Source organism: Phoca vitulina, unplaced genomic scaffold (genome assembly GCF_004348235.1).
Source record: "Phoca vitulina isolate PV1807 unplaced genomic scaffold, GSC_HSeal_1.0 scaffold20, whole genome shotgun sequence".
Lineage (NCBI taxonomy): Eukaryota > Metazoa > Chordata > Mammalia > Carnivora > Phocidae > Phoca > Phoca vitulina.
In genome coordinates this window covers 13,017,673-13,031,188 of record NW_022589723.1, presented here as the reverse complement: position 1 = coordinate 13,031,188, position 13,516 = coordinate 13,017,673, and the positions used below count along the sequence as shown (strand labels likewise).

Sequence of the window (13,516 nt, the reverse complement as noted above, 5' to 3'; positions counted from 1 at the left end):
TCGAAATCGAGGACATGTGACCTGACAAATGTAGGAATTCTGTAGGGACAATCGAAAGGCTCACTTGAAATTGGGCCCTGCTTTAGAAAGTCCCTCAGAGGGTTGCCCTATATCTTGGAGGGTATTGAGTCACTTTGCAGATGAGGAAGCAGGCTCTGAGTGTTTAGGTGATGTGCTCATCCGTCTCCTTGCTTTCATCTCTTTACCTGGAAGACCCATGTAGGCAGAGGTGGTCAACTCCTGTTACCCGGAGGTCCTGGAGCCGGCCAGGCAAACTCTGGCTCCCTGTGGGCTCTTGCTCTGTCCTGTCACACACACCTGCACTTTGTGCCTGGCCCACCTTCTCCATGAACGCCCACCTCTCCCCCCCCCTTCCTGATCAGGCTTCAGAAGCCTCACACTAGCCACCCTGAGAGGCCCTCGGTCAGGAAGCGTGCCCCTGAGCTGGGAAAGGGGTCTCCAGCTAAAGCACTCAGCCCTGAGCTGGTTCCTTTATTCAGTAGATGCTGGGAAGTTCAGAGGACTGTCTGCACCAGCCTCGGTGAGCTGGCTGGTTGAGTAGCTTTCTCTGCCAGTGCCTATCCCCATCCCGGGGCAGAATAAAGAAACCTAGAGTGCAGAAAAGTGGTTTATTTGTAAAGGAGACTGCTGCAGTAGGAAGAAGAGACAAGGCCTGAGGAGCACCACACAGATATTGGGCCAGATTCTGACTACAGTACATGTTTAAAAACTGGGGAGAAAAGATCAGTTGTGCTGTTAGACTAGGATGCTGAGGGGGTTCCTGCAGACTTCTCTCTGCGGGCCCAGCCTCTACCCCACCCCAAGGCATTCGCCAGCCCTTTTGACAGTGGGGAGCCTAGAGGAGGGGGAGGTTGTGGGGGGGAAGTTCCAAGATGCCAGCATCTGTGCTCCTACTTGATCCTTAGGCTCACAGCCCCCTAATACACATACACACTGCTTGTCAGCTCCAGTCTTTTGAGGCTTTTTCTTAGTTTGGAAGAAGAGGTGTCACTTTGCCCCAAAGTAATAATAGCTCTCCTACCTCCCAACCTCTGTTGCCCAGACAGTGCCTCCCACTTCTCCAGGCTGAGACGTTCTGGACTTGGGGGTCTCTGAACCCATATGGGGTGACTGACTATGACCACCTGGACCAAGGTTGGGAGGTAGGAATGAGGAGGAGGCAGAAGGAGTCAGAAATAGGAAGTACAGAGCGTGGTGGGGGCCCAAACCTCTGCTCAGCTGGGCAGTGGGAAGAGCCCCTGGGCAGGAGGCCTAGAAGTTCTCATAATGGTGGGAGAAGTGAGTCCGATCCTGCTTATTGATGAGCTGACAGGCCTTTTCCACATTCTTGGTCATGCCAGGGGGGCCACAGCTAAACACCCCAATCTTCCGGACCTGTTGGGGGAGGGAAACGTGAAGGCTAGCTCGGTGTTCGTGTTAAAGACAGGCAAGAGTCCTTGGTGAGGGCTCCTTCTATGTTTCTGATAAAGGTGTGCTTCAAATCATGTGTGGTGAGGGATGGCTCGGTGTGTTTACATCTAGCTCAGTTTTGGTAGACTTGCTCTGTGTGGGTCCAACCTCCACCCCCTCCAAGGCATCTGTCAGCTTCAGGTACATGATCAGTGTTTCTGATAGGGGCTGGGTTAATCAATGTTCCAGTTAAAGGCTAGCTTACTGTCTCTTTGAGGGCTAGGCCATTATTTCTGAGAGTAGTGGCTAGCCCAGTGTTCATGGTAAAGATCAGTGTCTAGGGTGAGCGCTGGCTCAGTATTCATGGTAAGAGTAGCTCTTGAGTTTATGGTAAGGATGAGCTCAATCACTGAGCTGTTCCTTCTGGACAGGCATCATGGCTTTAGAAGTGGCAAGTCCCTGTGGCTGCTTCCCCCCTTCGCCCCTCAGAGTGACCCCTACTGTTTTTCCATTCCATTATCCCCACTTATCTCCTGGGTGATGAGTTCTCCTCAGCAGTCAATTCCTTCCCTCATGGAGCTGGGTTGGGAGGTTTGCTCAGACCTCAGGTGATAAATGCCAGGAGAACCTTGATGTGGGGTGGACTGACCTGCGGGTGGACCTCCTGCAGGGACTTGAAGAAGGGCTCGAAGGGGGGGCGGCCAAAGTGGGTGATGGAGCGCAGGCCCGTGAACAGACTCCGGTTCAGCACCTTCTGGAAGTGCCGCTCACAGATGTACTGGGGGCACAGGGGCAGGGCAGGCCAAGGACAGTCAGGGTCAGTGCCTAGCCCAAGCTAGCCTGCAGCTCAGGAGACAGAGAATGGGGTGGCTGGCGGGGGAGCTGGAGGCTGAGGATCGGGACCGCCATCTCTGTACCTCCTGCCGGCTGAACCTGGCTGTCCACCCACCTGCCCTGGTCATCTGCCTCACTCCACCAACCCATGTACCCACCTAGCTGCCCCGGCCGGCCGGCCCTGACCTACCAGCATGGTAGTCCTGAGGTCGAACTTCTCGGCCAGCTGGGTGATGTAGATGTGCACGGACACCAGGTCCTGGCAGTCATTCTCCTCCACCTCCCGGATGATGTCAGCCAGCCACTCAAACTGCCGCTGGGTTCGCGTCACCCAGATGAAGTAGATCTGGGGACACATGGCGGGAGCTCAGGACCTGGCTCAGCTCAGGCTCCCTATATCCCAGGGATCCCCACAGCAATAGAACTTGGTCAGCTTGTGCCTCTCCCCAGACACACTGCGGAGATGGAGTGCTGCGGGGACCATAGGGCGAGGCTCTGGGGCGGGAGATGGGGGTTACCCCAGGGCATGGAGAGGTAGAAGGGAGGGATAACCTGGGGTGATGAAAAAGGACACTTGTCAAGTGAGCTGAAGGTCTGATGGGGTGGGAAGCAGCTTTTTCACACGGAGCCTGCCCTGCCGCTCCCTCCAATAGGCCCTCCTCAGGCTGCTAGGCTCCCAAGCAACCCTAGCCCAGAGGGATAGGGTTCCACTAAGGGGCACGTCACAGAACAGCCTTAGGAAAGACCCAGCTGGCTGCCAGGAGCAGATGGGAATGGGCTCCAGAGGACGGAAGTTGCCACGGAGGGAGCCACCTCCAACTTCCGAAGAGGATGAAGCAGGGGCCACGTGGGTTAAGAAGCAGAGGCAGAGTTGGCACGGATGGAGGAGCAGGGGAGCTGCCTGGCACCCTCCGAAAGCTGACAGCACATGGCTGGGCCTCTGCCTGCCGCGTTCCTGTGCCCCTGACTCACCTGCCGGGCCCACAGAGACAAGCAGGGGCCTGCTACCAGGTCCATGCTGGGGTGAAGGGACCCGGGATGGAGGGGGCCTGAGGGCCTGGGCTGTGTTCCTGGAACCAGCCCAGCCCACCAGCCCTGCCTGGCCACCTCCCCTCTTTTTCCTCTTGAAAGCAGAGCCAGTTTCACTTCTGCCCCACCCCAAGTGTTCCTTTCCTTCTCCCAAGCTGACAATGCTCCCTTCAGGGGCTGGCCTCCTCTGCAAGACAGAGTGGGTTTCTTTACCCCTCTCCAACTCTGTTCTTTAGGGTCTGAGGATATCCTGACCCCTCTGGGGTCAGGCCAACTGGGCCTTGCCCGGATCAGGCCAAGAACAGAGGCAGGAGAGACAGGCAGAGATGGACACAGTGATAGGGAACAGGGGCCACGGGTCGGCAGGAGGAGAGGGCACTCACCTTCTTACAGAACACTTGGCAGCTGACTGATGACTTGAAGACCAGGTCTTTGAGGATGGAGGCAAAGGGGGTGACCCCAATGCCCCCTCCCACCAGCACTGACACCTCAAACTTATGCCATTCCTGGTGGCCCTCTCCAAATGGTCCATCAAGGTATAGCTGCAAGAGGAGGAGTGGGTTTGAGTTAAGCTCCACCACCACAATAGTTCTGAAGCTAGAAATGGGAGGCAGGGAAAGGCAGGTATGTTTATGGAGTGAGGAGAAAGGGGGTACCATGGCATTACTTGGAAAGACCAGTCTCTGGATTGCGGAGGGGAAGAACACAGTGGGGAGCCTGGGGATGCAGGGCCAAGGCCTACTAAGGGGATGTGGGGGCGGGTAGCTCATCTGGCCTGGGTCTGGTCACCTTCGGGTATCTGGCACAGCCATCTCCCGTTGGAGGTGAGTAGATCTCCCTGAGCCGAGTGGTCCAGGGCCCTGCCGCCCGGATGTGCAGGCTGAGAGTGTCCTCATGGGGTGCAGAAGTCAGTGTGAACGGGTGGTACTCAGTGGTTCCCAGAGCCAAGCAGGCGATCCGCACCCACTGTCCCGACTTGTACTCAAAGCCTTGGGGCCGCTGAAACTGTAGGTGGGTGACTCCTGAGGAAAGGAAGTGGGCAGGAGGCTGCTATCCAGGACCCAGCAGCACTGTGGCTTCCAGAAAGTTCCCCCACCTGCAGCCTCAGCTCTCCTTCTGGAACATGCCAGGGCCTCTACCCATCAGAAGGCATTACTCCCCTTGGGCCATGTCCACCCTGAGGAGGGGCAATGCAGCACTGGTGCTGGTGGTCAGCAGGGAAAGGAGCAGCCTGGCCCAGGCTCCTCCTCTCTGTTGTGAGAGAGGCTCAGGTCCCCTGGCCAAGAGCTTCTCTTGCCAGCTCCCTTATCGCTGCCACCTCAAGGCCCCTGCCAACTCCACTGGGTCAGGCCAGGAGACTGCAAGGTCCAGGCTCTGGCACTGCCCTGTGGGCTTTCTCAGAACTACCCAGCTGGTCCCCGACAGCCTAGAGGCTGGTACCTGAAGGCAGCAGCTCTGCCTTCACCACGCTGATCTCCACCTTCTTCCGGCTCAGGCTCACAAGCTTGTCTCCCCCATAGATTAGTGCTGGGACCAGGAAGAAGATGTGGAAACGGGGCAGCTGGATCAGGCCGAAGCTGCCGTGGATGATGAGCTGGATAGAGTGAAGAATTCGGCTCTGACCAAGCCATACCTACAATAATGTCTGTGGCCGGCTCAGGCCTCAGCCCCTTGCATCCTCCACCCACCCCACCCCACCCCACCCCCACGGGCACCCTCCATCCCCACCTATCCGTGTACCATGGTCCCCAAATCTAACCACTCCCAACCCCAACCGCATCCTGTGGAGCGTCCATGACCAGTGAGACTATTTGTGCCTTCCTGGCACCATCTAAACCAGCCACTTTAACTCTCACCTGGTCTCCTGCAGTAGCTTCCTAGCTGGTCTTCTACAGGGCTGCCCACTGTGACCCATTCTCTTCAAGGCAGCCAGTGTGACTTTTTCAAGTTCGTTTTATCATGCCATCCCAGCTTAACCAGGCTTAGTGGACTTCCCATTACACCACAAGGCCTTGACATGCTCTGGCCTCTAACGTGGCAAGTCCTCTCTGCTTCAGGACCTTGGCACCCGCTGTTCCTTCTCCCAGGAATGCCCTCTCCCTGGTTCTTTCCCTGGCTACCTCTGTCTCATTTTTTAAAAAATTTATTTATTTGAGAGAGAGAGCAAGAGCATGAGCGGGGGTGGGGGGTGGGGAGAAGCAGAGGGAGAGGGAGAAGCAGGCTCCCCGCTGAGCAGGGAGCATGACGTGGGGCTCGATCCCAGGACCCTGTGATCATGACCTGAGCCGAAGGCAGCCACTTAACCGCCTCAGTCACCCGGGTGTACCCCTCTATGTCATTTGTCAGGGCTCAGCAGAAACGCCACCTCCTCAGGCCTTCCCCTCGGTCCTCTGTTATATCTCCCAGTTAAGTCCCGTCAGAGCACTTGTCATCATCCACACTAATGTTTCATCATTCATTTCCATGTTTCTGTTGTTTTCCCTGGTGGGCGGTGGTGTCCATTTTTTTTGCTACCATACTCTCAGCTCTTAGCAGTTACTGCCTGGCACATCCAGGTACTTAATAACTGTTGAGTTAATAAAAGAAGTTTCCCCAATTAGTCTTCTCCCTTTGGAGACTAAGAACACCTAACTAGTCCTCCCTTTTCCTTGAAATACCTGACAGGTATTGTCTAGCTCTGGTCGTTTCCCCAACAAGCTGCTCTAACACAGTCAGACACGACTTGCCCCCATGCTTCCCATTTGCTTGCTCCTAAGTCTGGTCAGTCTGGCTCCTGTTTCCACCTCTTCTCAGGACCTGCTCACTGGGGGCTCACCTGCCCCATGAATGGCCAGACCCCAAGGTCCCCTTTCATTTGCTCCCACGGCTGGCCCTCTGTGGCACCAGCAACCGCCCACTCCTTGCCACGTCTGCTGCTTCTCTTGGGCCACTCACTTTCCATCTCCTCCACTGGCTCTCTGTTCCTTCTCCCAGCCCTGATCCTGCATGTTGCCCAAACCTGATTTTCTCCCTCTCTGCTCTCCTCTGTCTATGCTGTCCCATGTGGCACGGCCCCTCTGCTGAGCCACAGCCCCTCAGCGGCCACCGCAGTCCACACAGGTCCTGCCACCACCTAATGCCCTGGGGCCATCCACGGCCGGTCCCCTCTGTGCCCTGAATCATCATTTCCACCTCTGTACCAGTGCTCATGCCCTTTCTTCTACCGGGAATGCTCTTCAGATTCCACTCTGCCTTGTCTAATCTTAGCTTACCTCTCCTTAAGGCTTGGCTCAAGTCCCATCTTCTCCCCAAAGTCTTCCCTAACCAGTTTGGCCCAAATGAAACTCCCTTCAGTGAGCTACTATAACTCACTGTTTGGAACACTCAGCTCAGCAGTTAATCCTATATTGTCTGCTCATTCTGATCATTTCAAGTGCATGGCACTTATCTCTGCAGCAAATCCTAAGTTCCTAAGGGCAGAGCTTTGAGTGCCCCCCTCCTCCACCGAACAAGTACATACTAGACCCTTTGACAGATAACTATTAAACTGAACTCTGGCTCCTCATTCAGCTCTCCTTTTCCCCAGCTTAATGTTCCTTTGCCCATAGGACTAACTTAAACCGCTCTGGGCTCTTCCCTGAGCTGGCTCCGGTTTCCCCAAGTTCCTCTTTCATTATGGAGCCCACACGCACCCCCAAGGCCTCCTGAGCATCGAACCAGGCTGAGAACAATGTCGGGGTGACCTCATACTGCTCTGTTTATACATCCCATTTGGTGTTGGCTCTACTTTTAAACGACAAAGCTGCTGCAGATTCATGGTTGGCTGAGGGCTGGGGAAGCTAGCCCTGCCCTCTTCTGCTTGGATCAGGAGCCTGGACATCCTTCTGCAGGGTCGACTGCACACTGGGGTCCTTTACTTGTAGCTTCTCTTTCTGCCCCAAGTCAAGTGGACACACCAGGGATAGATGGGAAGGAAGTGGGTATTTCAGCCCTGATATCCCCCCAGGTGAGACTCTCCCTAGCGGCCAGGGCTAGGACTACCCAGCAGAGGTCCTGCACCTTTCTGAGCTGCTGACTTCCCTGCTGGCAGGAAGGGTGGCTCTGAACCCCAGTGATCCCCAAAATCCAGGAATAAGTCAGAAAGGGGTCTTGGTCTCAGAGAGCCAGTCTGGCCACTCTTCTGGGTCTCCCATAGAGTTCAAAGAAGCTGCTTTTTCACCAGGAACATCATTTCTGCTCCTAACAGAAACAGTAACCCAGGATGCTAGGGCTCCACTCTAGCAAGGGTGGGTAGGGAGGGATAAATTAGCTACAGCTTCCAAAGAAGGCAGAGATTTCTTTGTAAACAAACATCAGTTCTAGGAAATGACCTAAGTGCAGGCTGGGTAGTCATCTTCAGAACCGTGAAGTGCTGAGCCTTGGGCAACAGGGAAACAGACTCTCTGATCAGTGAGGACAGAACTGCACCTGGGAGGAGGCAGGGCAGCCCCGGGTGCCAGCCTGACCCAGGCCATGATGGACTGTCTCCCTCTGTCTCAGGACCCTGTGTAGTTCTGCCTGGAGCCAGGTGACAGATGGCAACCATCTGGACTCTGAGCTTCTGAATGCTGGCAGCCAAGCTATCGTTGGTGGGGATGCTGGGGCCTTGGGACTTAGTTTAGCTTCTCAGCAGGACCCTCAGGTGCTCTTTAGGGAAGGAACTGCCTGTGTCCGTGAGGAAGGCAGGCCAAGCAGAGCCATGACACAGGCACAGATCAGAGTCAGCTCTGGATTGAATTAGCTGACGCAGCTGATGGCAAACCCAGGGAAGGTAAAGGGAACAGGACAAGAGAAGGGAGGGAATGTGAAGGAAGGGAGGCAGGAGCCCGGGTTAAGAGAAGGAAAGGGAACAGGTAGTCTTAAAAATCCATCTTATCAACAGTCCAAGTGAAGACATTTTGAGCAAGCTCGTTAACTCTACAAGTGGCACTTCACTGGGTGGGGTGCTGACACCCCAGAAAACAGGATCAGAACAAAAGTGGCAGAACCAAATTAAGATACGTTTCTCTAAAAAAAAGGGTGATGCTCCCGTGAAGGTGGGCAGTCCACCCAGGAGCTCACACCAGCCACCGGAACTGGGGAATGACTGGCTGGGCAGAAACAATGTGGGGGTATCTGCAAGGAATGAGACCAGCCTGGTAGGGTTGCCACTGCCAGACCCATGCCAGACCCATGCCCAGGCATCCGTCTTCCAGGCACTGCATCCCTAGGTCCGTCTGCTTGACAGCCCCCCACTATACTCTCCAGCTTTGAAGTGAGAAGTGGAGGGGATTCCTGAAATGACTAAGGGGACAGAGAACTGATGTCTCAGCCCTCATGGCCTCCCTGGGATCATCCTGCCAAGACCCCAGTAGCCCTCACCAGCACATAGAGCAGGATGTAGAGGTGGTGGGTCAGCCAGAAGCCCCGGAAGCTGTGGCGCCGGAAGTGGTGGGAGGCAAAGACATACATGATGGCCAGGATCAGGAGCAGCAGGACCCCTGTGAGGCCTGCAAAATGAACATGGGGTGAAGGGCAGAGGAGCGGGGCTGTTCTGAGGCTGCCATGGGTCAGGGTCCCCGTCCCACTTCATTGCTCCGGGTGGGGGCCGTGGAAGCCCAGGCTTCTCCTCTGTTCTCGCACACCACTGATCACAGGTGCCTTTATTTCAACAGACTCTGCTTGCCCCTCCAAGGCCTTGTCCCGATTGTTATTTTTCAAGTACCGGTATCATTTGTTTTGTCTGTCACTTCCCTGACTGTCAGACCCACAAGAACAGGGACCAGGCTGTTGCTGGTTCAGCACAGAATCCTAGCGCCTCCTGGGGGACTCACATAAACATGTGCTGATGGAATGAACACATAGGGCATCTACTCTGGGCCCTCTGGGTCAGACTCTGGACATTGCAGGCCCCGCCCCCATGGAGTCAAGACTCGGTCTATGATCCCGTAGCCCCGACGTGGCTACCACAGCATGAGCTGGGGCCATTAGTGAGTAAGCGTGACCACCTGAGCCCCCTGGGTTCAGCCCAGTGTTGGTGGGAGGTCCCTCCTCTCACAGGAGATCCCAGACCCGGGGCACACAAGAGAGCAATACTAGATTCAGGACGGGAGTGCAGGGCCAGAGAATGGCCCCTCAAGCGATCAAGGAGGAGCAAGGCAGAAATTACGAAGATTAGAGCCCTGCAGTATGGAAAAGCAGAGGTGAAGAAGGGATCTAACCAAAGCCTGTAAAGGCCTGAGCAGAGAGGAGGGCATAAACATAGCCTTATCCACTAAATCCCAGTGTGCAGGGATTAGCAAGCACTCTGAAGTTCAAAGCAGATTGTTTTAGGATTAAAAAAAAAAAATGCTGTGTTTCACAGAGAGGAGTGTAGAAAATGTGTTACCCCTAGGAGGAAACAGACTGAAAATATAAATAGATTCAAGAAGCTTTTGAATAGATTCACAGCTAATAGTTCTAAAATGGGCAATTATGGGGAGTTAGGAATTTGTCCCTAAACAGCTCTTGTCAAGACAGACTATAAGGGGCGGGGGGCTCTGCCTTTCTGGACAAGCCCGGTCCCTCCACCATGCAGCTGGGGCACAGCATTCCTCAAAGCCACTGTCATGGTAGGTGTGTATGTTGGGGTGGGGGGAGAGGGGGTCCACTCCCATTCCATGGAAGGAGGATGTTCAGAGTTGGGGCAGGAGCCCAACCAAGCTTCCAAGAGAAGGACTGGAGAGCAGAAGCTCCTACTGCCCAGGAGAGTCCTCAGGACCAGAGGGCAGAGCCTGGCCCACCATGAGAGCTGAGTGAGTGCTAGTGGGCTTGCCTTATGGCAGATCGAACCCAGAGCCCAGAGCTCAGAGCCAGACCCAGAAATTTAGAGCAGGGAGGGCTCTCACCTGGCACAGTCTGGAAGAACCACCAGTAATACTTCTGGGGAAACTCAGACCTGTGGAGAAGGGAAAGCAAGGAAGGATGCTGAGAGGAGATGTCTGGGACTTCCAGAAAGAATCCTCCAGAGGAAATACCCCAACCCAGCCACCAGTCTCCCTTTCTGCCCAGTTGGGGCCAGGGCTCTGGCTAGTCATTGTCTGTCCTATAGCCTGGAAGGTGATTTTCCTCTGAGCCAAGAGAATTCCCCCCACCTTCACACACACACACACACACACACACACACACACACACACACAGTGTCGCCCACTCACTCACCCATCGTCATGGAAGAGTCCAGGGAAGAGGCAGGAGAGGACGCTGAGTGGGCTGATGGAGAACAGGTACACATTCACCACATGGCCCGCACTGTGCAAGACTAAGGAAGACCAGACAGGGTGGGAGTGAGCCAGGGGGAGCCTGGTGGGGGTGTTCAACCCATTTAGCCCAAGTTGGAGGATTCCAGGCGCCCGGCCTTGGGGGCCTGAAGGACCCTAGGGGCCTGCACTTCTGATTGCTAATCATCTTCCTGGCCGTCCCCACCCCCACCGCGCCCCCATATATACCATCGACGAGCACAGTCACAGGAGTCTGAAATTATACCACTAGAAGTTCATTCTTTGGGTTTCTCTCACAGATAATGTTTTACAACATAAAAGCTGGGAGAGATTGCACATGATGTGCCCTCCTTCTGGGGTGTGGGTAACTTGTCAGCTGGAGGCTGGTGAGGTGGCCCTGAAAGCATGGGAAGAGCCCCGGGGCGGGGGGGGGTTGCTCCTGGGCTCACTTCACACTACTGCAGGGCCAGCTCCATCCTTCTGAGAAGGACATCTAGGGCTTACACTGAAGCACAAAAGAGAGGAGGGGCAGGCAGCAGGGAGCAGGAGGACGTGGACAGAACCCCTGGGACTCCGGGGCCCTGCCTGTGAGGACGATGGCCGTGGAGGCAATGAGCCGATGGAAGTCCACGGCGGCGTCGAAGGGCACGTAGCGGTTGAGGAAGGTCTCTCGCAGGAAGGTGATGAGGTTGCGGCACATGGTGAGCAGGATGTAGGAGAACATGAAAGAGATGCTGGCGGCCGTGCCCCGGGACAGGATGATGCCCACACGGGTGGTGTCCGTGATGCCCATATGGTGAGCCCCGAAGGCGTAGTCTGTTGGGGAGCCCAGGCGGGTAAGAGGGGAGCAGTGTGGAGGAGAGAGCCCCGCTGAGAGGCGCCACCCCTCACACAGGCCGTCCCCCCCCACCCCCGCAGCCTCTGTTCAAGCAGGCCCCTTGCACCCACAGGAGCCCCGACCCCAGAGCTGCCTGCACTCACAGTAGGCCCGCTCCAGGAAAAGGCCCCCGGTGATGGCGTAGAACACAGCCACGCAGCCAATGTGGCGGCGGTAGTTCTCGATGAAGCGCTTGAACTGCTGCAAGGTCTGGTGGCGCCGGCCCCGTTGAAACTTCTCCCGGTGAGCCTCCGTGAACAGCAGGGGCTGGAACGATGTTACCCTGGGGAACAGGAAGTCTTGGCTCTGGCTATGCACCCCCGCATAGGGACAGCCTTGTAAGTGCTCACTTGGTCAGTTCATCCCAGGGGATGCACTCCCTCTAGCCCAGTTCCCACTCACACTCAGACAGCCCTCTCCCCTCCCAGTCTGCCGCTCCGTGTTCTTACCCTGCTCCGTTCTCACCCTTTACTGGAAGCTCAGAAGACCCCCCCTCCAGGAAGCCTGCCTTGACTTCCCAGGCAGAGGTGAGCACTTCCCTGAGCTCTGAAGCCCCTTGCTCTGACCACTACTGCAACGTTCATCAGTGGGACACTGTAATTATCAATGTGCCAGTCCATCTTGTCAGACTGTGATCTTCCCGGGCATGAACTATGCATCCTGCCTGCACCCCTGCATGCTAAAGGGATGGATGAACCGCCTGGGCTTGAGGAGAGGAGCAGGCGTACTTCTTGCCAAACCTCCGTCGAATCTCCTGGGGAGGGTCTGTGTCCATGGGGCACTGTAGTCTCTGTGCTGCACACTCCACATCAGCGTTGCTGTGGGGACAGTGAGCACTCACTCTGGGGGAGGGACTAGGACAGGAATGAGAGAGATAGGATTTTGGCCACCTGAGCCACTCGATCCTCTGCTGCCCCTGGTCTGTCCTCAGACCGACTCTATGGAGGAAGGGTCAGAGCTCTCAGGCAGGGGACAGCAGGATTCCCACTGAGACCTAGAGAGAGAATGAATTAGATCCTGGGGATACACATACAGCTGGGCCCTTCACAAGGGCATGTGACCTTGGCAGCAGGCTCTCTGCTCTTCCTGGCGCAGGGCTGGGTCTGCCTAAAGCAAGGAGCCCTTTCTTCTAATTTGCATGAAGCCACTACCGTAGGCTGGTAGAGCCGCTGATCCCAGGCCTTCTGGGGAGAGAAAAGGCAACGCCCCCATCCAGCCCTCCCTCCAACATTCCTCCAAGGAGGACTCACCAGATCTTTTCCTGGCTGATGTAGGAGGCTCTCCGGCAGAGATCCTTGATGACTTCTGGCACCTCCACCCCTATAACACAGAGCAACAGCTCAGGGCCCAGAGCCCAGGAAGACCTGGTACTCACCCCATGTCCATACTGTAGAGGGTCCTTGGCCAGTACCCTTGGCTTTGGGTGTCCCAGCCTCAGCCTGTGCCACCAGTGGGAGCCAGACCCAGCCATGAGTGGGCAGGGAGAAGGCCTGAAACAAAGCTGGCCCGGCAGTGTCCCCTGGATGCATGTCCACCTTCAGCCCCACTCCTGGGACTGGTATCAGGCTTATGGGGTGGAGTTCAGGAACTGTGTGCAACCTGCCCGCTGAGACCATTCTGCCACAAAAACCCTGCTAAACCCTTCAGCTTAAAACCTCCTGGGAATTAAATGTAGCTCTAGGTGGCGCATATATGGAGATCACCATAAAATTCTTGCCACTTTCCTGTGTTTAAAAATGTTCATAATAAAATGTTGGGGGGGAAATACTCTGCCATGAGCCACCCATTCCTCTCTGTCTGGGTTGAGCACTGAGGGGCAGGGCAGGACTGAGCTGCAAAGCCATGTTCTCACAGGAGACCTGAGGATCTCCAGGTCACTTCCAAGTGCTAAACCAGTCTTGAAGATTACCCTGGTCTACAGCCCAGAGGGCAAAAGTGATTAAGCTGAATTTCATAAAATAAGAATGTTTATAACAAAGTATAGATCTTTATCCCTCAAATTTTAGCAAACAGCAAGTGTGGCAAAATGGTAACAAAAGGCAAATCTAGGTGGAAAGGGTAAAGGGATGCTCCTTGTGCTATTCTTGTAACTTTTCTGTAGGTATATTTAAAA

The 13,516-nt window shown here is 55.4% G+C and overlaps 1 protein-coding gene across 1 annotated transcript in view; it reads right to left on the bottom strand.

The window, feature by feature from the left end:
- Positions 1–866: 866 nt before the first annotated feature.
- DUOX1 (dual oxidase 1) overlaps positions 867–13,516 on the bottom strand; it is a 30,049-nt gene continuing 17,399 nt past the window's right edge. Inside the window, 13 exon segments of the mRNA XM_032417523.1 lie at positions 867–1,395; positions 2,060–2,188; positions 2,435–2,590; positions 3,657–3,815; positions 4,063–4,295; positions 4,714–4,867; positions 8,653–8,780; positions 10,158–10,207; positions 10,468–10,567; positions 11,112–11,342; positions 11,508–11,686; positions 12,132–12,257; positions 12,654–12,723. Coding sequence (XP_032273414.1) covers positions 1,273–1,395; positions 2,060–2,188; positions 2,435–2,590; positions 3,657–3,815; positions 4,063–4,295; positions 4,714–4,867; positions 8,653–8,780; positions 10,158–10,207; positions 10,468–10,567; positions 11,112–11,342; positions 11,508–11,686; positions 12,132–12,257; positions 12,654–12,723 — 1,838 coding nt within the window. The 3' untranslated portion in view covers positions 867–1,272.